Source organism: Haemaphysalis longicornis, unplaced genomic scaffold (genome assembly GCF_048455015.1).
Source record: "Haemaphysalis longicornis isolate Haplotype H1 unplaced genomic scaffold, Haemaphysalis longicornis Haplotype H1 scaffold_9, whole genome shotgun sequence".
NCBI lineage: Eukaryota > Metazoa > Arthropoda > Arachnida > Ixodida > Ixodidae > Haemaphysalis > Haemaphysalis longicornis.
In genome coordinates, this window is record NW_027526460.1 from 117,258,219 (window position 1) to 117,282,127 (window position 23,909).

General features: G+C 46.5%; 1 protein-coding gene across 1 annotated transcript in view; it reads right to left on the minus strand.

Annotated features, from left to right (window-relative positions):
• The window catches only part of LOC144153379 (sodium-coupled monocarboxylate transporter 2-like), a 64,663-nt gene that overhangs the window by 30,329 nt on the left and 10,425 nt on the right, over positions 1-23,909 (minus strand). The window contains exons 2-6 of the mRNA XM_077685033.1: positions 19,954-20,019; positions 17,318-17,369; positions 13,115-13,182; positions 12,524-12,681; positions 8,513-8,653 (exon numbers count right to left, since the gene is read on the minus strand). Coding sequence (XP_077541159.1) covers positions 8,513-8,653; positions 12,524-12,681; positions 13,115-13,182; positions 17,318-17,369; positions 19,954-20,019 — 485 coding nt within the window. The remainder of the gene's footprint in view (positions 1-8,512; positions 8,654-12,523; positions 12,682-13,114; positions 13,183-17,317; positions 17,370-19,953; positions 20,020-23,909) is intronic.

A 23,909-nucleotide genomic window follows, 5' to 3' on the forward strand; every position in this document is an offset into this window, starting at 1 on the left:
ACCCGAACCCGACTGGTGGATCTGAAGTCCGAGCACCCGCAGTTCTTCCTTGGCTGATATTGGGGCTGAACCAATCTTAATTTGACAGTTTGCCTTGGAGGCTTACTTCCTCCACGCCGTATTACCCACTTGTAGGTAGCCAGACCTCTCAGCATAAATTTTCAGGCCAGCTGATTGCGCAAAGGCATGCAAAAACTCCAGTGATAACCGATGAAGTGTGGGAGAGGGCATAGTTTGTTTTACTCCTTTAAAAGGAGTGCCCACACTTGAAGTTAACCTGAGTGGATTTTGGTTTTTAGCTCTCCTAATTTGTTCGAAAGACCTCTACAGTTCCATTGTAGGATGACGGGTTGATGGCTAGACGGATACTTAGCCATTCCATAAGCTGTGTTAGCTGGGTCACCTTGGATAGGGTTTCAAGTATAACGGTCCAGATAGCTGGATCGAAGAGGGTTGTCTTTTGAGCGTTGAGCCGCATCCCTAAGGCACATTTTGCGTTCCTTGCAGTGGACGCACTTCAGTGCGTTCTTTACGGAGAGCTGCTGCGCGTGCCTTCCTTTGCCGCCGTGCCTCAAGCTGTTACGATAGGTAGGCTATTTGAGTATCCAGGTCTTCGTCAACCAAAACAGCTTCATTGGACTCCCAGGTATCTTTTTGGCGTTTGTTTTCGAGGTCTGTGCTTTTTAAAATCTGACCCCTTCAGAACGTCCGAATACACACCACCTGTTGCATCGGGTTCCCCAGGCTCTTCTACAGAAGAGCACTCAATGAGTTCCAGGACCTGGAATCGATTGTACAGTGTAGCCCTTGCTCAAGTGGTTTCCCGACGGCAAGCGCGGGCTGTGGCGCGCTGTTTAGTAGGGCACTTTTGCGATATTATTTCATGGTCATCCGTCTGTGTCACAGTTGCCATCGTACAGTCTTTACTGGTGACCTTGTTTAAAACAACGGTAGCAGTAAATGGCTCGTGGCCGAAAGGCTTTGGGTGCAGTACACAGCCATTGTAATAGAACCTTTCCGGTATGGTAGAAGATCCTGGTACGGTGACCAGGAAAGTCCTGCTTTTAACCAAACGTCGGACAGCCAGCATCTCATTTGGGGGGGGGGGGTCGTAACTCACGTAGAGTAATCGCCGGGGAGTCGCTTTGGTCAAGGTCGTACAGGACGCACCGCTGTACATTTGGCCCACAGGCGAAGTAAGAGTGCACCGTCACGTAATATCGGTAGAGATACAGATGTTGGTAATGCCACAAATTTTGTTCGCGTCATCCGGGGTGGCGAGGTGAACGGTTATTGTGTTGGAAACCTTATGAATCATCAACCCCTGATAACCCTGAGTGCCTAGGCACCGGTCTATCATTCGCTGCGCTGACTAAAAGGGGATAGTGGTGATATCAAACCTGGTAGTTGGCCTAATGTAAAGCCGAAATGATCGGTTAGGAAAGGGGTCGGGTAAACTGCAGTGGGAGAATTATTGCAAGGAGGAGCGATTGCGGTCGAAGCGTCTGGGGTGGCCCTTACCTTCTTATGTGGCGGCGTATCCTGTGCTGTTCTGGTTGTATGCGTCACGCAGGGCGCTGGCACAATACCACTTGCAGGCACAGAAGAGTCATAGCACATGTCCTGGGCATGTTTTGGTGATGTGGTGGGCTGTTGAACCACGGGGTCTACGATCGGTGGTTGATGTTACTGGGTTAACTGGGCGCCAGAAAAGCTGGGATGGTTCAGTAACGCTGAAGCTTGCGTGCTGAGGCAGCAGATGCAGGCACGTACGAAGCGTCCATCATTGCTGCCACCCATGTGCCATCACGAATAAGGGCAGGCCGGGCCATAGTAGGCCAAACGGTCAGATCAGGTCTCTTCCGGCGACGCCGAGGGGGCAGGGGTGACCTAGTAATCTGCACCGGTGTCAACAAAAGAAACCACTTCATGTTCATCTATAAAAATGGGGAGGTCTACGCTTTCAGCTTGGGCGAAAGACATTCTTGAGGTATCTTTTTCCGCTTGAGATGTCGAGGGGTTTTGGAGGTCTTACGTAGGTATGCTACGAGCAACCCTGTATCCAGAGGTTGTTGCTTATAGTTTCCCCGCATAGGGCTTGGGGATCTGCCTCGCAGTATCCCGCTAAAGTTCCGACGGTTAGGGGAAACGTCGTTCGCTCGGGACGGTGAACGTGGTCGATGGTGCGGCGAAAGATCTCGTCTCGGAGCAAGGTATTCCTCGATAGTAGGGGGTCTTTGCCCAAAGCTAGGGCGCGGAGCCGTGGGAGCGAATCCAGGGAGCCCAATTTCGCGGCGGTAGATATGGCCTGCTTCGCCACAGTGAAAACATAGCGGCCGGTTTTCATTTGTGCTCCAGACGTCGGACTTCCGCACCTGTCGTCCAGCTGAAGTCTCCATTCGAAGCCAAGGATGCGGGCTGGTGTGCACTCCCTGAGGCCAGGAATCGGTCGGGGGGCACCCCTTGAGGCACTGGAATAGTCAGTACAGGTAGGCGACGACGGACAACCAACACATAGCTTCGCTGTAGCTACTGCGGCTGGTGCTCCGGAATGGCAAAGAGTTGCCGGATCTCCTGACGCACAACGTCGGCTACAGAAGAATGCGAAGGCTGCTAAGAGTCTATCCCGTGCAGCTGTAGTTCGCCCCTAACTATCGATCACACGAGCTGATGCATTGACCTCTCACTGGATGCAGTCGCTGCAGCAGTAGCGCTTGGAGAACCGCCGGTAACCCGGTCATACTGCCGCCATCTGTCCTGCAGGGCACGCTCGATGGCTGTGGCCTCTTTAATGAAATCCTTCACTGTGCGGGGTGGATTCCGTACGAGGCCAGCGAAGAGTTGTTCCTTCACACCATGCATTAAATGCCGTAGTTTCTTCGGGTCTGACATTTCAGTGTCGGCTCTACGGAAGAGGCGTGCCATGTTCTCTGGAAACATCGCCCGCTTCTCGTTCGGTTTATGGATGCGAGACTCCAGAAGCAGCTGAGCGTGGTTACGGTGGTCGATGCTGGCGAATGACTCCAGCAGCTCCTGGCAAAATTCGTCCCATGCAGATAACCTCACTTCGCGGTTCTCGAACCACGTCCTTGCACAATGTTCGAGCCAGTAATAGACCTGACGCAGCGTTTGACGAGCTTCCCACTGGTTGAACGATCCGGCCCGCTCAAACTGCTCCTGATAGTCCTCGACGTCCTCGAACACCTCACAGTCAAAAATGCCCGGATTACGTGGCTGTTGGAGAGTTACTTGGGGGTAAGCACTTGCGCTATTTCTTGGGTTTCCAGGGCTTGACGTCTAGGTGCGGTGAAATCAGGGTAACCGCACTCTGGAGACAGTCCGCGTTGGCGACGACTAGCCCGATGGACAGGTGTGTGGACAGGGCAAGGCCGTTCCGAGCTGTCCAAAGGAGTCCTTTACATGGGGTAGTCATGCCCAGCAACATCCACCACTGTCACGTACAGTAAATGCACTTTTGGGGGTTTTTGTGAGCTTTGCTAGCAGAAGCTAATAGAAGAAGCGGCGGAGAAGAACGCTCTTGACCGAGTAGCACGCGAGCTGCCTCAGCAAACCAGTGATGATAATGCGTTTCGGGTAGCACTCGTTCGTCGCAGTCGTCGCCCTTTCTGCGATGTCACAGTTTAGTTCGTTCGCATGCTTGTGAGTACGTGACAATATATATATATATATAAGTAAAGAGTCGGATACACAGCAAGAACAATAACAAACAATGTTTACTTACGTATATAAATATATATATATATATATATATATATATATATATATATATATATATATATATATATATATATATATATATATATATATATAAATCTAGAGAAAGATAAACTCACAAAGCGCGCAGAAATAGTATAAGTAAAGAGTCGGATACACAGCAAGAACAATAACAAACAATGTTTACTTACGTAGCGGCAACGGGACTTGCCTTCATCAGAGTAAAGTTACATGATTTTGCTGTCGCAAACATTTTGAACACATTTCTTATATATGTTTGCATAAAACTGTGAGAAAGAGCGGAAAATGTTTCGGAAATTTTCGCCTACGTTACAACATCAACAAACAAACAAGAAAAATAAAAAGGGGGGGGGAGCGAGAGAGAGAAAAAGGGGTCGTGTTAACAATGCAGCGTTCAAGGTTGCACCATGACGGGTCAACGTATGCCGCGCGGGCTGCAAGTTCAGACAATGGGGGAAACTGGACAACCGCGGTTTGAAAAGAAAGAGTATACACTGAGGTATTCAGTGACTGCTGAGACTGGTTCGGGGGTAAGCGAAGAAGGGTGTGCCCCCCGCGGGTCAAGAGAATAGATAGGGGGCACAAAAGAGCATTTCAAAGAGCATGTATATATATATATATATATACATATATATATATATATGTATATATATATAGCCATATATATATATACAGGCAAACCTCGGTACAACGAAAACCACATTAACGAACTTTTCAGATTAATGAGCGTTTAAGAAATCCCACGCCGACTGCTTATAGTTTTAATGTAAAATTATTTCACTACAACGTACTTCAGAATAGCGAACGTTTCAAAATAACGATCGTTCTATTTAGTTCCGTGCCATGTTAACAACACCTCAGTACTACGAACTCATATTTTCAAGGCCGGAGACTCTTAGAAGTCTGTTAAACAATCGCGGCAACCGGGGCAGTGTGCTGGTAGACGACACGGCAAAGCGCTGCGAAGAAGAGAACGTCTTGCAACTTGCTCCGCGGAATGCGGCAGCCGATGCAAGAGGGAGAAAAAAGGTGAGGAGAAGAGAAAAATGAAGCATGGGTAACCTTCTCCGTCCCGAAAGCCGCGGCCGCGCTAATCTCGCTCACCCCAACTTTTTCTACGTTCCGCCGCTGCTCACGTGGCTTGCTGGATCTTCACGGACATCAGCGGAGCTGACAACAGAGGACATTCCCAGACCGTGAGCGTTCAGGATGAAGAAGTGAAAATGACAGTGAGGATGGCATGAACAACGATGCCTCTGAGGGTGCCGCAGCAGCACTCGAAGACTACGACGAGCACGCGACGACTGTGGATGTGGTGGACAGCATACAAAAACTCCGCACATGTCCGGGGAAAAACCGCATGGCCACTCATTCACTCCCCAGGAATGTGTAAGAGTTTGAGTGCTTCGTGCTAGGAAGCTTGTGCTACTCGCGCTAGATGAAAATCGCCAACCACTTTAAATGAACGTGCATTGTTTCATGATCACTACTGCATTTTTTTTGTGAAAAATGACTCCAAGGATGCACTGCTGTACACGTAGGTCGTTTTAGGCATTGAAATACTCTTTGTTTGCTTATGTTTTGCGATTTTCCCTATAAGGACCTTTCAGAATAACCAGCAATTTTCCACGGTCCCCTGAAGTTCGTTATATCAATATATATATATACAGTAATCTCTCGTTAACTCGAAGTAGTAAAAACAGGGAAAAAATTCGAGATAAGCGGTATTTCGAGTTAAGCAAAACGCCGAAAATGTTTGCCCAGGTCACTGTAAAAGAAAAGCCAGTGCTGCCAGTAAAAGGTCCACTGCACGAGAAAGCTACCGTAGTACAGGCACAAGAATTCGCAGGGAAAAAAAGTGGCCGCGTATCTGCTCCTTTTGTTGCAAATGTCGTCAAAGTAGACATTTGCCAAGGAAATGCCCCCCTTTGCTTTGCCGCTCATCTCTCATGCTGTTCCTGTACCGTCGCGCTCATCCCAAGGTAAACACACTAAAGTTTTCCGCAAGGCGATTTGAATTTACCGCGTTCCACTGCTACAGGACGGGTTACTCGATGCCATAGCTGCAGTACAGCGGAGACGCGCGTGAATGGAGGCGGCCGACTACAAGGTTTATAGAACCGCGTTGAAGTGCTCCACCTGCGTTCCAAGCAGAACGTGGAACCTAGCTAGTGGAACCTTTCGTTGCTGTTGCCGCTTGATTTTTCATATGCCGCCAGGAGGCACCGGTTTTCTGCTGTAGATGTAGATGTCATTTGTTATCGAAAAACCAAGCATTCATGAATTTTTAATAAAATAACACTGTAAATATTCCTTGTGTACTAATTTCCGTCTTATATTTGCGTAATATCTTGTTCTTGTTCAAAAAAGTTGACAAGCATGAACATATAAACCGTGCTTAGATATTTACATTTGGCTGTGAGTATACAAAACTATTGCGCAATATTAGTTTTACTTTGGCCGGGTGGCTGAATCGAGTTACAGACAGACAGACAGACAGACAGACAGACAGACAGACATACAGACAGACCAAAATTTCTGGATTTAAGTAGCACAACAAAAACTATTGTCCTTAAAAAATTCCTTGATTAACGCGACTTTTCGCTCCAACGTCATAAATTTGCACTGCTTTGGGCAGGCAGCTTGGTCGATATTCGGAAGCGTCCGTTGCACAGACCACTCACTACTGAGCAAAACTGAACTCAGGATGTGTCGCGCGCAGATCGCGGGGAAAACAAGAATACCAGCTCGCACATGCAAGGGCTAGGTTGCGTACTGACGGGCGCACGCTGCACACGCCGCCCCACCGCGCATAAGTCGGGCGCAGGTGCGCACACGTGATCACTCCCACAGTTGCTTGACAGGGCGGATAGGATTCGGCTGCGTCCACGGGAATTTCAAATTCGCCCTTCACGACCGCGTCCGGCGTTATAGTAAGAGCTAAGCGTTCGCACGGCGCCCTCCTTTTCTGTTGGGAGTGGACTTTGCCTCTTGCCCTCCCGGTCAAGATTTCGAGACATCCGCTGTCGAGTTAACGAGGGTTTACTGGATATATATATATATATATATATATATATATATATATAGCGAATCAGAATAGGAAATGAGGGGCTCGTTGAAAATAACACAGAAATAAGGGTTGGCAGTCGAGAAAACCTCGGAAAGCAAAGGGGAGGATGTGGTAGATCATTGAAACAAATTAAGAATTTGGAAAGAAAGAAAGAAAGTGAAGAAAAAATGCCCGCCAGGTGGGATCCGAACCCACGACCTCCAGGTAGTGGAGGTCGTGGGTTCGGATCCCACCTGGCGGGCATTTTTTCTTCACTTTCTTTCTTTCTTTCCAAATTCTTAATTTGTTTGAATGATCTACCACATCCTCCCCTTTGCTTTCCGAGGTTTTCTCGACTGCCAACCCTTATTTCTATATATATATATATATATATATATATATATATATATATATATATATATATATATACTCATAAACAGCAGCAGTCCCCGTGGTCCCGTGGACGTCGTCTCTCCCAATATATAGATATATTAGGAGCCAATAATACAACACACGCTAAGTGCAATAAAGACGTTTACTCATGTATCGATGATGGGCTTTCCTTCATCAGTAACCGAACTGCAATTATGTCCCGTGCCTATACGTAAGTAACCGTCCTTGCTTTAAGTGCACAACACTTTATGGGCTCGCCTTTTCGTCTCAGCTCGCTAACGGTCCACGTAACTGCCGGAATCAGGTGGCGCAGCGAGATTACGGTCCCAAGTAGAGCCTTCTGTACCGGGGTAAGTGAGTTACACTGAGGATTCAAAAACCACGAGGTTTAAATACCCGTAACTGTTCGAAACTCGGGAACCACGCCCCGTTACTTAGCACAAAAAAAACTGCAGGTGCATTTCAGACAAAATCTCTGCAAATAACCGGCAGCTGCCGCGCTCATCTAGTTAGGAACGCTCGTTCCGTTTGTTTTACAATCGCAAGCGAAAAAAAATGGCACATAAATGCTCCAGCCACGCAAGAAAAAAATGGCGCGTTCGAAATGCCGCAGACATTCTCCAGCCGCTTAAGAAAAACATGGGGCGTTCAAAATGACGCAGGAAGGCGCCAGCCGCGCAAGAAAAGAATTATGCGTTTGAAATGACGTAAAACAGCTCCAGCATACGAAATTAAAGCAAACGCAAAAAGAACAAACTCCCGCGGGTGCACTTTCAGGCACGGGGCTCGCGAGCACTGCAACGGCGGTGAATGTGAAATGCATTGGGTGGTAGCAGTGAGCGGATAACGGGGCTGCAGCCTATTATGGCGAATCACTGCTCTGCACTTCCGACAGATTTCAGATTGAGTGGAACGGCTTTAAATATTTTGTTCTTCTAGTGTGTGTTACCTTTCACCCATGCTGATTTTACGCGCTGTTGGAAGTTTTTTTTTTCTTCTAGATTTTATATATAGTAGAAAACATCGGTCTTAGCTTTTTACAGCCGCAAAGGTACGTTAAAAGGAGGCATGTGGTCATCATGAGGTACAGTTTCATTGGGGCTCTTTCTGATCGGTCAGTCAATTTGGATAATGAGAGAACTGGAAAAGCATTATGATCACAGGGGCGGCAATATATTTGGCCAGCAGAGAATATGACTACAAACCTGAGCGATGTAATAACATGTGAAAAAGAAAATGAAAATTAACCAACTCCCCAGAACATCGTTAGCTCTGAAGTGGGCAACAACGTAAAGTTGGCTTTTATAAACTGACCTTTGTGCCTCTCCCAGCGTTCGTGACGCCAGAAACCTTTGAGTCACTACTTGGTCCAAACCAACTCTGTACATGGCAAACGTCACAGATCCTAGGAACGCCGACCAGATGTTCTCGTCGTGCGTGAGGTCAAATTTGATGCTTTGGAGGGAAGAAATAAAACTGCGTTATTAGTTATAAACTATAAGGCAATACATTCCATCTACCAACATGTTGCCCTAACGTATAGTGAAGCGAAGCACATGGTTCTGCAAGGGTTCTTAATTCATAGTTTCATTACTACCAGGGCGCAAGATACCGCAGGGTAATCTACACAAACACTGTTTAAGAAACCTTAACATGTGCCGGAAGAAACTGAAACCTGTTTTTGACATCTAAAGTAAGACAAGCTGACGAAGTACTGCGAAAGTAGCGTACACAGGGAAAAGATCCTGCGTGAAACACCGCGTTTGACAACAACTATAGGTGTTAGAAGATAAACAAAATGTGCACACTTTTTTTTACTCAGCCGCACAGCGAACAAAATGTATGGTCAGGAGCAAACGTTTGGTTTCCCACGTATGGAGCGACCGAAAGGTATCGCAGCGTTTCCATGTGAAAGGACAGTCTGCTACCGAGACACCGGCTGTGCGGTCTAGTCTAGCCACGACCCGTTTTAGAAATAACGACTTGTCCGTGCTCGCCGACGGCGCGTGCAGAATTTGTTTTCGCTTGCTTGGTTTTTGTTATTGTTTCGGACGCCACTCCGACGCCCAACGGCTTGCACTGCTTTTGCTGATTGATTGTAGGGTTCTACGCGCCGACGCAACGCAGGCGATGGGGCGCGCCGTAGTGGAGGGCTCCGGATAAATTTTGACCACCTGGGGATCTTTATCGTGTGCCGGAACCTCGTACACACGGGCGTTTTGGCTTTTCGCCTCCATCAGAAAAGCAGCCGCTGCGGCCGGGAATTGAACCCGTGACCTCGTGCTCGGGAGCACAACGCCTTAGCCACTGAGCCACCCCTGCAGGTTTTGCGCTGCTTTTGCTCCCAAATTATCAAGAGTCGCCCGCTGTTTTTCTGGCCGGCCGTCGATGTTCTTTTGCGTGTTTCTCAGTCTTTCGCACTATTTTCCGATTCACCCTATGACGAGAAACACCTTCTTTGGGCCCTACGATGTGCAGTAGCTATCTAAACCCGGAAACGTTACCTACTAATGTTGGCGAAATCACACACCGTGCCGGCGTCCACAGAACGCCCACCCGGACATCGTTCGCAAAACGCGTCCACAACGGCTAACAATTCCGTAACGCGCTCCACAGTGTTTCACGTGTTTCAGAAGGTCTGTACACCAGATGCATGTTCAGTGACCCTTAAGTTTGAGACCAAAGATTACCAGCGAAGATGTACTGCGTCATGCTAGAGTTTTCCTGGCGGCTAATTTTCACCTAATTTCTGTCCGGATATTTCGGGCAGAAGAACAGTCCCAGTCATTTTCTCGCACCTTACTCTCTCGGTAGATTGCGATGTTTTGACAGCAGACAGTAATTACTTAACGTTTACTAATCAGTGCGAACAAAATAAACACACAAGTAAATAAAAGGATTCGTAATCGTAGAACCGTCTTAACGGCTAATTGCCCTATAATTTTTATGGAATACTTTTGATAACCATAAAGTTGAAGCCGTTTTCCGTAATCATACTCCCTTCATAGATGGTCACGCTTCAGTGTGCAACACACAATGTGGAAAAGGCAGCTTGCAACGACCAAGCTTACACCGATCTCCTAAAGTTGGCTTCACCTCTGCACATAAATGCATTGCTGGGAGGACATTTTCACAGTGGAGCTGTTTATGCTGGAGCTACATGGGTAGCTGGCGTCGCTCAAAACTCTGCGAAGCATAGTGAAGAGGAGGAAATGACTCCGCCAAAAAGTGTGTGGGAAAGTGGCGAGGAGGCAAGGAGCCGACGAGCAGGTGTGGAGATTTGGCAGCGCGGCGCACATGCTTGAGTGGGGAGTCACGCGTCGGGGACTGGCTGCGCCTAGGGACGACGTACGCTGTGATGAGCAGATATTATTCTAGTTGAGAGAGCGGCGCGCGGTCAGCAGAATAAGCGCCCGATCGACCGATAAGATTGCAAGACCTAAGAAACGCCAACTTAAAGCTAGTGGAGACCACCGGCTCCGCTGTTTCCTGAGTCTTCGCATTTATATTGGGAAGGTGTCAGAATTTTTTTAGGTTCAAGGAAGCCGTCTTATATTAAAATATGAAGGCTGTTGGATGTTGTTAATGTTTTTCTGAGTTTGTGTTTATACTGGGAACCGCTTCTTGAGCGGCGCAAAAACCTGCTCCAGAGATTGTGGCACAAATACGAGCAGATTGCCATAGGCCATGGAGTTTCATACTAATATATGCTAGAGGGAAATCTGTCGCTGCAGTCGCGGGCTACCATGGGCGGCGCCATTGCCGCTAGCAACATTCCTCGCCTGCTTGGCTTAGCTGGTCTTATGGCTTCTTCTTTGTCTCGAAGCCAAAATCAAGGAAAAAGGGTAACATTTCTTGTTCATCGTGCTTGAAGCTTCTAGACAATCACTGACCAATTATTCTTTTTGCAGCTTCATTTTATAATAACAAAATAAATTTGAAGAACCTTGTACAGGAATTTAGTTGTTTTTTTTTTCAGCCCGAGCCAACTTTTGAGCCTGTTTATGACCCATACCAATGACAAGAGGGACGTGCCTGCCCGGTACATGACGGAACCCTCGCTGAAGCGCGGCTCCCCTATACAGTGGCGCCAGATTTCCCTCTAGTATATGTTAGTATGAAACTCTATGCCATAGACAAGAATCGCGCGCGAGAGTAGCGCAACGTGGCGGCGTCCGATTAAATCCCGACGTCCGTAGAACTGTTCGCCACACCTTCAGCACACTAAGGTCATAAAATCACAGAATTTCTACGGCCTTCATATTTTGCTCTAAGACGGCATACATTTCCCCTGAAAAAATGTGTTCCTAGCATGGCATTTGTGCGCACATGAAGCCGAATTTAAGGGTGATTATGGTAAGCTTGGTCTTCATAAGATGGCTTTCCCACTTTGAGGGTTGCACAGTGCAGCACGTCCTTATTCGCAGAGAGTATCGTTAGAGAAAGTCGCTCTAACTCGTGTTTTATTGCAACTATCCCGAAAGAAAGTACATGACAATTAGCCGCTAAGGCAACTCTAAAATTACGCCCAGTTTTATTTACTTTTAAAGCACAGTTCACAGTGAAGTTCTATATATTGTTGAATTCTCGTCTGCTATCAATTACATGGGCCTCTAAGCGAGCGATACGGACACCCTCATTGTTTTTCCACTGGATTAAAACTTCAGATAGTCAAAGTTCCATTCAGGTAATTAACCAGGAAGTATGATCAACGGCAAATTACAAACAAACTTATTTTCTTCCAGTACGCCTTGGTCTACGACCCGGTCGAAGTATACTGTTGCTCACGTTGAGCCTCGGCAGCACTGCTTTGCTGGTCATCCTTATTCACACAGTGGAAGACCGCTGAAGTTTTGCAAATAAGCGAAGCACGTCCAGCCGAACCTACGGCAGTAGGTGTCTTTGTTTACCAACGGCGTAATATATTAAGGCAGCAAACAGTCCTTCTGCCGAGAAACTGCTTTGCGGGCTATTGTAACTGCACACATCCCTGTAAAACGCAGAAGCCTGCAGTTAAAATAGGCTGCACAGCTAGTATTTTGGCAGCAGGAGCGCTCTCACTAGGTGGCGCTGCAGTAGTGTTTCGGTGACTGCTCGCGCAAAACCCGAACTGTTGCTCTCGACAGTTCATAAATGGTTCTACCTTCGCTACACCAGTCGTTTATGGAGTAATACATTCCCCAGACTTGCATTTTGGACAAGGGGAATCTAACATGTTATTAAAAGGTAACCCTTCAGATGTGCATTCAGTACAAAGTCTACCGTATGCGAAAGTGCACGTGCTACAATGGCTGTTTCAAAAATATCTTAGAAAGGAGAACTTACTTGGCGATATATAAACGCGCCTCAAAGTCCGTCAGAGGTTGCACAGTGCTGTGGTCACTGTTTGAGTCAAGGATGACTTTCGCTACGACAGTTGCCGGAGCGAGCAAAATAAAGATTAGCTGCATGCAGTCCGTCCACACGACGCCCCTGAGTCCTCCCTTTTTTGTTTTAAAAAAACGAAAGCAGGGCATTGATTTGTGGTCTGTAGACAAAGGTTGCTGACAAACGCTGTATTTGTTCGCTTAGAAATATTAAACAACAATTCACCTAAAGCGGGCCGTTTTATTACCCTACATTTTACAGTTATTAGAGATCTCCTAGTTTAAAAGTTAGGCAGGAGTCAATTTTATTAACAAACAATAAAAACATGTTTATAACGTTTATAGTATAGAATTGATAACACCAGGAAATGTAAGTTAGAAACAACAAGTTCCTGTAGTATTTGACTGAAGTATACGCTGTGATTTCTAGACTGCATGCAGGACTCAAGTTCTCGAGTGATGGTATTGTCCCCTAAAAACTACATCTTCTAGGGGCCACCGTTAATCGGGGGCTTTACGCAGGATGGAAATATCACGCCAGACCACTTACCAGGGCTGTATAGAACGTTCCACAAAACCCAATCAGTACATTGCACCACATCAGGGGGAGGTCGAATGCTGTAAAAAGTAGAGAAAGCAACCCGTTTTCATAGTAATAGCGGGAAAATTGAAAACACCCATTTTTTGCGGGGAAACATGCTGGGATCAGTTTACGCAGGAAAGGTAGCTTCACTACATGAGCGCCGTGTGTGGTTCGGACAATGAAACTTATCAATGTGTCATGTTGGCAACAATGTGAGAATTTTCAGACTAGCACAAAAATGAAAATACGGGGACCAGGTTGGCGACTATGCTTTGTGGGTATGGGATAAGTACTACTGTGTCACTGTTTGAAAAAAACAAAATCAGCGGTGATAATGCACGCCTGTAGGTATCTGCTGCTCTGTCGGTGTGTGAAACTGTCAGTATCGGGCACGGAACAAGAACAAGACAGCAGGGGAAACAGCGCTTCCCACTGAGGTCGGATAACGTAACGCTGCTTGAGGCGATATTGAGGCAGACGCGTCTGTCGCGGGAGAAGAAACTGCTGGCCACCGCAATGGGCATTTCAATGCGGAGCCCCCGAATTAATTGTGCCCGCTATCATTTCATCCATCAGGTGCCCCTACTCTCTCCTTCACCGTCGCAGCGATGAAGCTTTCTTGTGAACGTTGGTTTTCATTGTGACATTATCTGGACGCTCAGCCGCGTTCACCGCAAAAGGTTGTTTCCCGCCATGTATATATTCTTGCTTCGTTGTATCGGGGTTCGCAATATACAAAAAATGCCATGGGTAAGCTATGCTTTAAGCTATCTACGTCATTTGGTTTTTGCTATTGGCGTGGTTAAGCTTCAATATAGATAGCGGTAACTTTGAGCGTATGGACCGGACAGGCAACGTCCATCTCATGTATCAAGACAGGGAAACAGCTAATACCGTTAGACCTCAAAGCTTTCGGTAAGGCTTTACATGAGGCTGTGGCATTTACGGTGCACACGCCAACCTCTGTGGTGATAGCATGAAACAAACAAAACGGGGCTAGCGTTCTCCAATAAGCGCCAAGGCGCAATAATGTTCTGCATTGCAGCTGGCTTACGATTGCTGGGCCTCGGAAGAGGTGACCGATTTGTTCCTAAAGGTAAGCTTTACAACTACTGCTCTAAACTGCATTGCTGATTTGCAACCCCACAATGGCATGTAACATCTCATAAATGGGAACTTTCATACGGAACCACAGTGGGTAGCGGGTTCTAGGATGCAGCCGGGGGGTCGCGTATTGCATAAATTAGGCGAATATGTGCTTGCTGCTACTGCTACAAGAAGAATATTCAAAACTACGCAGTTGGTTTCTTTTTAATGAGAACACAGTAATTATTGTTAGTCCAAAATCTGTTGCCCGTTGCACACAAATTAACCTACGTACACCAGACTACCACACCCTCAATTCAGCCGCGCGGCGAAAACTGAACGAATTCTTTAGCGAGAAGGTTATATAAACAAAACCTGTGCGACCTAACAAATCATGAAAAATGCCCCGCTTTTGTCAACATTCTTAAGCAGAAAGAAATTAGTCTTATTTGATAAAGTACGTAAATACATACCTGGTGTTTGCAGCGCCCTTTTAGTTATTAGCAGATGTGTGCTCGATTTCTCCGAGAGCAACTCAAAAAGTGCGTTGTAAACAATGTTTAACTTGCGGTCTCATCCAATGAGGTGGTATTCTTGTGTTTGTTCGTTTTGAAAAAAGTCCATTTTTCGTGCATTTTATTGTGATGTACTTCCAGTTGTAGGCGGGCTTTGGGTTTACTTCTGCGCAACGGTTCTTGCAAAGACATTTTGAACGACTAAACCTAATTTAAACCATTTTTTAGGTGGTTTATGTTCCGCCAGCGAACCAACAACAAGGCGACAAAAAAACAAAAAATCGTCGGCTCCAAATTGTTCGCTCCGAGAAGCCGCGTCTCAACGATGTAGCTCCGCCGTGCTTCCATGGCGTCACATGCGGGTGTTCGCTTTTAGCCAATCAGGGCTTGCTCAACACGAACACTTTTGAAACGGAACCAAGACGGAAAAATAACGAGAATACCACCCCTGATCTAAAATATGTTTGGTCATAGTAGCCCTCCAAGAAATTATCATTTGACTAATGTTTGCTTGGAAAGTACCATGGGTGCAGTGTTTTGGTATTACAGGCGCGTTTTCCACAAACCGCATAGGGACGTCAGAAAAAAAAACAGGTCTTATAGCCCGTAATCGCGGGAACTACAAAGCATCGCACATAGTGGGGTGTCAATGCAAAGTAGTTTTGGAGTGTTCATTGAAGGAAGTTCTGGAATACCACAGTGTCTTTGCAGACAATAACACTGAGCTCGGCTATTGTACGTGAGTGAAGGCAAAGCTAGGGAATTTTTTTGTGCCGTTAGGCTTGCAAACGTGCGTTATAGGATTGTACGCAACAGTATTGCCGTTACAGTGGTAGCAATCACATGAATACCATACCGCGTCCCAGCCTATGGACCATATTTAGAGATAAGAGGGAGATTATCCAAGCCTATTATTATTCGAAACAGGAAGAGAACATCGCAAATAAAAACAAGTGATAATAATGGTATTGAAAGGGTGCAAGCGCACCACTGTAGCCCTGCCACTGTTGGCACCAGGTCATTATACTGCATTGACAGCAGAGCTCAGAATCTCCCTAAGGATTTTCCCTAAGAGTCTTCCTGCAAACTGTAAGCTGTAGTTCCGATTTGCAGCCATGTACGTCTTCAGTTTCCGTATGTTGCTAGATTCATTTGATTGATTATTTGGTTTAACGCGCCGCACACGCCATGAGGTGCACAGTAGTGGAGGGCTCCGGATTAATTTTGACCACCTGGGGATCTTTAACGTGCACCGAAATCTCGAACACACGGGCGTTTTCCCTTTTTGCCTCCATCAGAAAAGCGGCCGCCACATCCGGGAATGGAACCCGCTCCTTCAGACTCAAAAGCAGAACGCCTTAGTGACTGAGCGACCGCGGCGGATGCTAGATTAGTTAAACTGCTGCCGCTGCTGCCTTAGTCTCTGATAAGAACATGTGTTTACTTCTTGTTCCGTACTTACATCTTGCCTGGCACCGCACCCAATGTGGCTCCAACGATACACTATCTGCGAATGAGTTTCGCCAAGAAATAAAACTGCTCGTAAGATTTTTTTCTGCCAAAATAAGGGTACTTCTAAAGGACTATTCTAAAGAGACTCATAAAATGCGTTAGTTACACTTTTGAGGAACTGCGGCAGTATTGCTAGTGAACTGTAACGATAGATACTGCAAGCCTTACAGGAGTAAATGCTGCCTTACGCGCTAAACTAAACGCCGTGCGGAACTGGCTGACAGACGTATATTCCGCCTTGCTTCTTTCAGAGCAGTACTCGGGAAGCAAGAGCATTAAGACTAACGGAATTAAGGAAACCCCTACTTCAAACCTAGCTGACAATGTTTGCGAACTGGAAGCTCTACCAGTTGCAACCCTTATAGACATTAAGCCTGAATACATTATTAAGCCTGAATACTTATTAAGCCTGAATAAGCCTGAATAAGCCTGAATACATTAAGCCTGAAGACATTAAGCCTGAATACATTGAGGTTCGCCACAGATTACCTTCTAAAGCAAAGCCCAGAGGTATCGTGGTGGAGCTTGAGGCGCGATGAAATAGGTACGGCCTCATCGATATAGTCACAAAACTGCGTCTGACAAATAAGAATTTTGGTAACGTTCAGTTCCGCCCACTTTTGTCAATTATCACTTCCGACCCTCCCTGAAGGTTCATTTTGCATGGCTGTTGCTAAGGAAAAAGCGGCTGGGTGGAAGTATGTCTGGTCCCGCAGGGTGAAAATTGACGGAAAGAATTCACATGATTCCGCTACAGTTATTATTTGACATGAACACGGTATTCACCATAACCACTAAAGAGATGTTTTCTCGCATCATCATGACCTCGCCTCTCTTGGTAATCTATCCACGCCAATAAAGACCGCGATAAACTGCCCTCTCATCAAGAGAGCAAAACACATTCTCTTTACGTATACAAATAAACTTGCTATTGTATTTCTTAACAAACGTTAGCGTCGCGACTATAAGACCAGGCCAATGCATGTGTGTTCTTCGTGTTGGGACACAGAGTGGACGAAAAAACGGAAACATTTCTGGGAATAAGTTTTTCACCTACCTGTGACAATCGTCAGACTTGCGGCGAAAATTGATAAAGCACCCATGGTTTGCTGAAAATAGATGCGGTATGCTGCAAATGCGGGTGCTGTAAAACCCGCATGTAATATTTTCGTGCGCACTCATTACTTTGTATTATGCTATTGTACACTGTCACTTCACGTGCTGTATTTTCTCCGAGTTAAACAGCGAAAATCTGACTCCGTTCTATTTTGATATATAACAAAATCACTCGCCAAAATAAGTTCTTTTAGTTCATTTCATGCAAACGCGCAGTCCTCAAGAAAAGCTCAGCGCTGTTTTTTGTTTCAAATCTCCTCAACATGAACTCCGGGTCTTAATTTGTGTTATTGTAAGAAACAACCTCGTTCGGTAACTTACTTAGCTTATTGTTCAAACAAGCAAATTAATACCAAGTTCATAGTGTAAACGATGTTTCGCTCTGGTGTACGTACAAACTACGGCAACGTTCCCAATTTTTATCATAACTATTTGCAACTGTCTAACCAAGTCGGGAGGAGGGTCGTACGAAGGATCGAGCCAGGGCAACGCAGCGCTTGCTGTGTAAGAAACGAAACAGGTGTGCAGGAGGACGATATGCCGCTGCGACACGCGCATTTACGAGGATCCTTGCCCAGTAAAGGTACAATCGCAAGAAATTGAAATACGAACAACTGAGCGCGTGGCTTTCAAAACATGGCGCGCCTCCTGGCGACGGGCCACGTATGCGCAGTGCGTACAAGCGTGGCCTCCGCGATCGGCTGCCGGCGGCGCGCCGCCGGCAGCCGATCGCGGAGGCCACGGTACAAGTTACGAGGGTTTGTGTCCAGCGTTGATATGGAAACACCTTTGTTCGGCGTGTGAGCGTTTTCTTTGTCTTTCCACCGCCTTCAGTGCCCACTCATGCAAGCGTTATCTAGCTTTGTTGCAGCGACGACTTAAAACGGCGCAGGCATCTATATCCCTTTATTTTTTTGCTGCTGAGCCGAGCCATATAGTTTAATACTAATATATGCTAGAGGGAAATCTGTCGCCGCAGTTGCGGGCCGGCGCCATTGCCGCTAGGGACGTTCCTCGCCTACTTGGCTTAGCTAGCCATGTGGCTTCTTTTTGCTCTCGAAGCCAACATCAAGAAAAAAGGGTAACATTTTTTTCTTGTTCATCGTACATGAAGCTTCAAAATAATCACTCACAAATTACATCTTTTCGGAGGTTCAATTTTGTAATTACAAAACAAATTTCATTTACAATCTACAGTAATATTGATGCTTTTTTGCAGCCAGAGCCTACTTTTCAGCCTGTTCATGAGCCATGCCAAGAACAAGTGGAACGGGCCTGCCCGGTATATGACGCAATGCTCGCTGATGCGGGGCTCCCCTCGGCAGTGGCACCAGATTTCCCTCTAGTATATAATAGCGTGAAGCTCTATGCGCCGATAGTACCAACGAGGCCAAACAGGATGCCCGTGACAATGTCTAGCGATCGCGACGATCTTCGGAGAGTATTATCTCGCGGCCTGGACAAGCGGTGGCGGGAGCAACCGCTAAGTTGACAATAACGTTCAAAAGCAGTTTAACAGAAGCTCCAAGAAAGTATTCGCCTTTATATTTTGAGAAATGTTCCAAGCACCCCGTACTTTTTCTCTTTTGCTTACTTGCTAGGTTTGTTTGACCATTCAATATGTTTCCTTGGGACAGCGCGTAGTGTACAGGTAAGCTTATATAAATGATCCACTTAGCATTTGTTTCAAAAGTGTCGCGAACTGGGCCAGTTGGTACAGATTCATTGTGGTGAAGTAGCGCACAAAAACCAGGACAGAAAGAAGAGGACAACAACACGATCGCTGACTGTCAACTGAAATGTTTATTACACAGTGAAAAAAGTATTTAAGAGTGTGTCTGATCGTAACAATCTTGACGTGTATCTTACATGTGCACAGAACAACCACTCATTCAACATCTGTCCAGATAGGCTACTTCGCAGTCCAGTACTGACATGGACGGGCAACTAATACAATCTTGTGAATTCTTTTTGATATAAAAGGCTTCAGCTATCTCCCTTGTTCTCCTATCGTTGTGAGTCATCAAAACTTTAGTACTATTAAACAACGGATAGCAGCCGCAACTTTTACACTGGAGATGATATATGTGACGTGGGCGTGCCCTTGACGGTATTTCCATGTTCGCGCAACCGGTCATTGAGCCATCGTCCCGTTTGACCGATGTACATTATTTCGCATTTGAAATAAATGCAGTACACGACATTGCGTCGGAACTCAACAAACTGAGCCTTGTGCTTAACACCACAACCCTTTCTTTGGGAATTACCTTTCCTGGACAGCTTATTTTCAGTTCTCTGTATAAGCCTTTCTAATTTATTGTTCTTTGAGAATACCACATCAACATCAAACTTGCCTGCTATTGTTTCTATTATATGCGAAATTGCGCGAAGGTGTTAAGCACAAGGCTCAGTTTGTTGAGTGCCGATGCAATGTTGTGTACTGCACTTCACGGAACCTTTTAATAAATGATTTAATATGATCTTAGTCAATACTAAAAATCTCCAAATTTAATTATTTGCAATTTTGATGTTCATTTAGGTGCCATAATAACTATATAAGAATGGGGAGCTTCTCACCGTGAGAAACACGTAGGTAATGCAGGCTGTTAATGAAATGGCAGAGTTGAACCGCTTCCGAATGTACTGCAAAGATACGAAACATATGAACAAATAGTTACTCCCAAGATTTGTCTTAGCGACCCTCAAATATACTGTCATCGTTCTTCCTTAATTAAGTACAAGGGCTGGGAGGAAATTCCCGTCATACCGGCCATCATTCTGTCGTTCTGTAATGGAGAACAAATATCACAAGGCAAACTTTTGTTATAAAAAACCAATACAATTGTTTACGCACTTTTGATGCCCCTTGCTTTTCCATTGAACAAATCTTCACTGTGGTGTCATAACAATTATGATTTGAGGCGTAGGGCGGAAAAGTAAGGTAGTGGTTTCAAAGTAAAATTATTGGCTAACAGATTTTGATAAGCAATGGGTGGAGCTTTCGAAATAATGCGAACCCGCCCCATGCCAAAGATAAACGAGAGCTGCTTTGTTGCTCCGCCGCTGGTTTCAAATGTTGCTACGGGTTCTACGTTTTTTCACCCCATTAAACCTTGGTATTTCAAGTTTACGTCTGGCCGTATACTCATTTCCTCCAAAGTAATAAACTTTTAAAAACAATTGGACTGCCAACTTGCAAGTATTGGGACTCTGTAAATTTACGTTGTTAGAATTGAAATAGAACAAAAACAGCTCAGATGGGGCTTGCGAGATGTTGTGTAGGTTGTGAGGTATGACCCACGCCATCGCTTCCAAAACAGTCTCACATGCCAACCGCAAGACGCATAGGAGTCGCTGGTGGAAGGATGACTATGGCGATCACTGTGTGCACCCCGATGGCATAATGAGCTGCCAGCAGGACGTTGTTTGTAATGTACATTTGAAAAGGGCCGAATCACAGTATTTCAGGGCTTCCTTATTTAGGTGCGACGACGAAAGAAGAAGACGGGAACTGATAATTTGACCTGATCAAACACACCTTCTGGTGCCCTTGCATACTTTCACGGGGCCAGACTTTGTTTCTTGTACTGATCTTTGTCCCGGTATTGCTGAAGTGCTGTCGACAATCTGAACCCCGAAAGAGCCGCTTTCCTAACAAAGTTTAAATTTGGAAATTTCGGTTCACGTAATACCCGTGGCACTTGAAGGAATGGTGACTCACTCTTTATCATTTAAAAGGATTACTGTCCTGTTCCGAACATTTGAGACTCATTTCGTATGTTTTTGTCACGTCCACGGCGTTTTCACCTATTCCTGCTTCAACATTGTTTATCCAAACGGCGGCAAGGGCACCACCAAATCACCATTCTCTAGCCCCTCGTTCAAACAAACCTTTTCAAATCTGTTCACGACAAGATTGGCACCATGCGTAGTTTCCCTGCCTTACGCAAACAAAATGACGTTCGTTGCTTTCCAGTTTAGCTCCTGTGTCTCGGCCATGCTCCTAAAAACAGTGTATTCTTTCATGATTCTGACCAAACCACAGCTTTCTTACTACGGATTTGCCTTTTTCAACAGCTTTAGACTTTATGTCCCTTTGATCATACCGTGTCGATGCAAGTCCCAAGTAATCCAGTTACAATCGAATAACTCCGGTACTCGCTCAACTGCACGTTCGTAACGAATAGTTTTAAATGCAGAGCATTTCAGTAACTCACGATGTCACCCGCGTTGGCGTCCGTAGTCCACATCGCTCCCCCTACACTATATAAAAAAATAATACGTTTCGGGGCTAGGTTTCGATCCCACGACTCTGCGGACGGAACGCAAGGTACAGGGCGCTCTACCGACTGCTCCACAAAGCCGACAAGGGAATGGAAGGTTACGCACGCGACTTATATCCTTGACTCATTCAAACGTCGGCCACAGGTGCGCCCTCTCTCCCGCGTCCTCCTCGCCTTCTCTCCGCTCGCAACACCCTCTCTCGCCGCGTTCGGTTCGGGCGCACAACAAGTGGGGACGTGCGCAACACCCTCTCTCGTCGCGTTGGGTTCGCATCACGCGTTCGTGTGGTGGCGCGATTTCGGCGCTATAACACTCTCTCGCGGAGGGCATTGGATTGGATTGGATTCGATTGGATTGGATTGGCTTGGCTTGGCTTGGCTTGGCTTGGCTTGGCTTGGATTGGATTGGATTTGGATTGGGTTGGATTAAAGTGGATTGTGTTGGATTGAGCGGCTATGACGCCGCGCCACGTTGCGTCATAGCCGCTCCACGTTGCGTAATAGACGCGGCAGGGGGTTCACGGCACGTTTCACGTTTCACCATCGACTTCATCGACAATGTCTACGCTGGAAGACAACAATTACAACAACAACAACCAATACGTAATCCATAAGACTTGCAGGCGCGCCCCCCGCGGAAATGCTCTGCATTTGATCGTGCCCCTCGCAAGGGGGATGTTTTTTTTTTGTATACGCCGGAAACTTCGTGTCTTGATCAGACCATAAAAAGTAGTTTACACAGTCGAAATTACTCTGCTTGTGCGGGCTGCTCAGAAAATCATCTCCTCTTGATGCAGCCGTTCTTTTATTGTTGTCATGGTTCACAATGCCCCGCCGTGTTGGTTTGACCGTGCTGAGAGATCTGCCAGGTGAGGCGCCCGCGGTGATCTTAAACTCTTTAGCTATATACCTCTACTGTTCCCTACATGCTTGAAAACTTCCGAACGTATGCCGAGTGGTTCCGCCATTCTGTTGACCAGCGGCCTCACGCCTGTGGAGCAAACAATGCGGAATGCGTTTTCTCCGCTTCCATTTTTCTGAAAAATGGCGCCGAGCCGCGTCATTCCCGATAATTCGTTTCACATCACAATTAAGATCCTCGGATCCAAGTACCGTCACTTTATATTACTCGGCTTTATGAACCGTATAGGCGTCATATATAGCCACAAACACGGTTGCAATAAGGCTGATTTGTGCCTTCTTTTTCCTAATTATAGACGCTCAGATATTCTTAACCAGCCTCGCGAGAAGCCCCTAGCTTCCCATTTGGCCGCGACTTTCACACATGGGATTCAAGCACCGACCTCCATGTGTGTCCTTCCATTGATGAGTGGATAGGGCCTCTGCGAGACCAAAGGCGAATCCTGCTTTCCTTGTGGGGCCTCGTCAGCGAGGCAGCCATTGTGCTAAGAACTTTGTCACCTGCCTCCCTAACACTATTTCCCAAGCCGAAGAAGGGCCATCCCTTCGAAAAACTTTTCACCCCTCCGTCTAATGACGACGATGGTTGAACGCAAAGTTTTCTCGTGATGGATTGTTTGGTTGGAGTTTTCGGTCGTGATGAATTCTTTGGTATGTGGTACACCGAGGGGTACGTAGTCCTATCATATCACGCCCGGCGCCAGTTTGTTGGCTCTGGCTGTACAAATTGGCGCAACATAACGCTCCATTCTCCGCTTGAAAAAACATTTTCACATGGCAGTTTCTTTGCGGGAGCCTTAGGTGCCCCATTGGGCGAAACACCTGCCGTTAACAGAATCTTAGGCTACCGAATTCGCACGCGCCTTCAAGTAGAAAAAATGGCGCAGCTCGCAATAGTGGTGCAATGCTGGAGAAACACTGGAGCTGGGGGTTGGCCTAGCTTATCCCCACATTGAACGCGGATCCCAGAAGAGAGGAAGCTCTCTTCTGGGATAAAAACGAGAGAGTAACAAGCCCGCTCTTTCTGAGTGAATAAAAATCGGATAGACATCAGTTTCGCGGGCGCAAAAAGCAGGAAGCGACCGGAGGACGATACCGAAACCAGCCGCTGCGCGCCCGCGGGCGCGCGCGGCCGGATGCGAGCGCGATAGACGGCGTGCCGCTCATAAAATACAAAAAAGCAGAAAAATTCCCGCGCCTTCCCGCGAGGGGAACACGAGTAAATGCAGAGCATTGGGGCCTCAGTACTGGTTGAAGGCAGTGTTGCTTCCATCGCTTCTTTCGTGATGCTGGAGTAGCAGACACGAGTAAACGTGGGAGCTAGCGTCA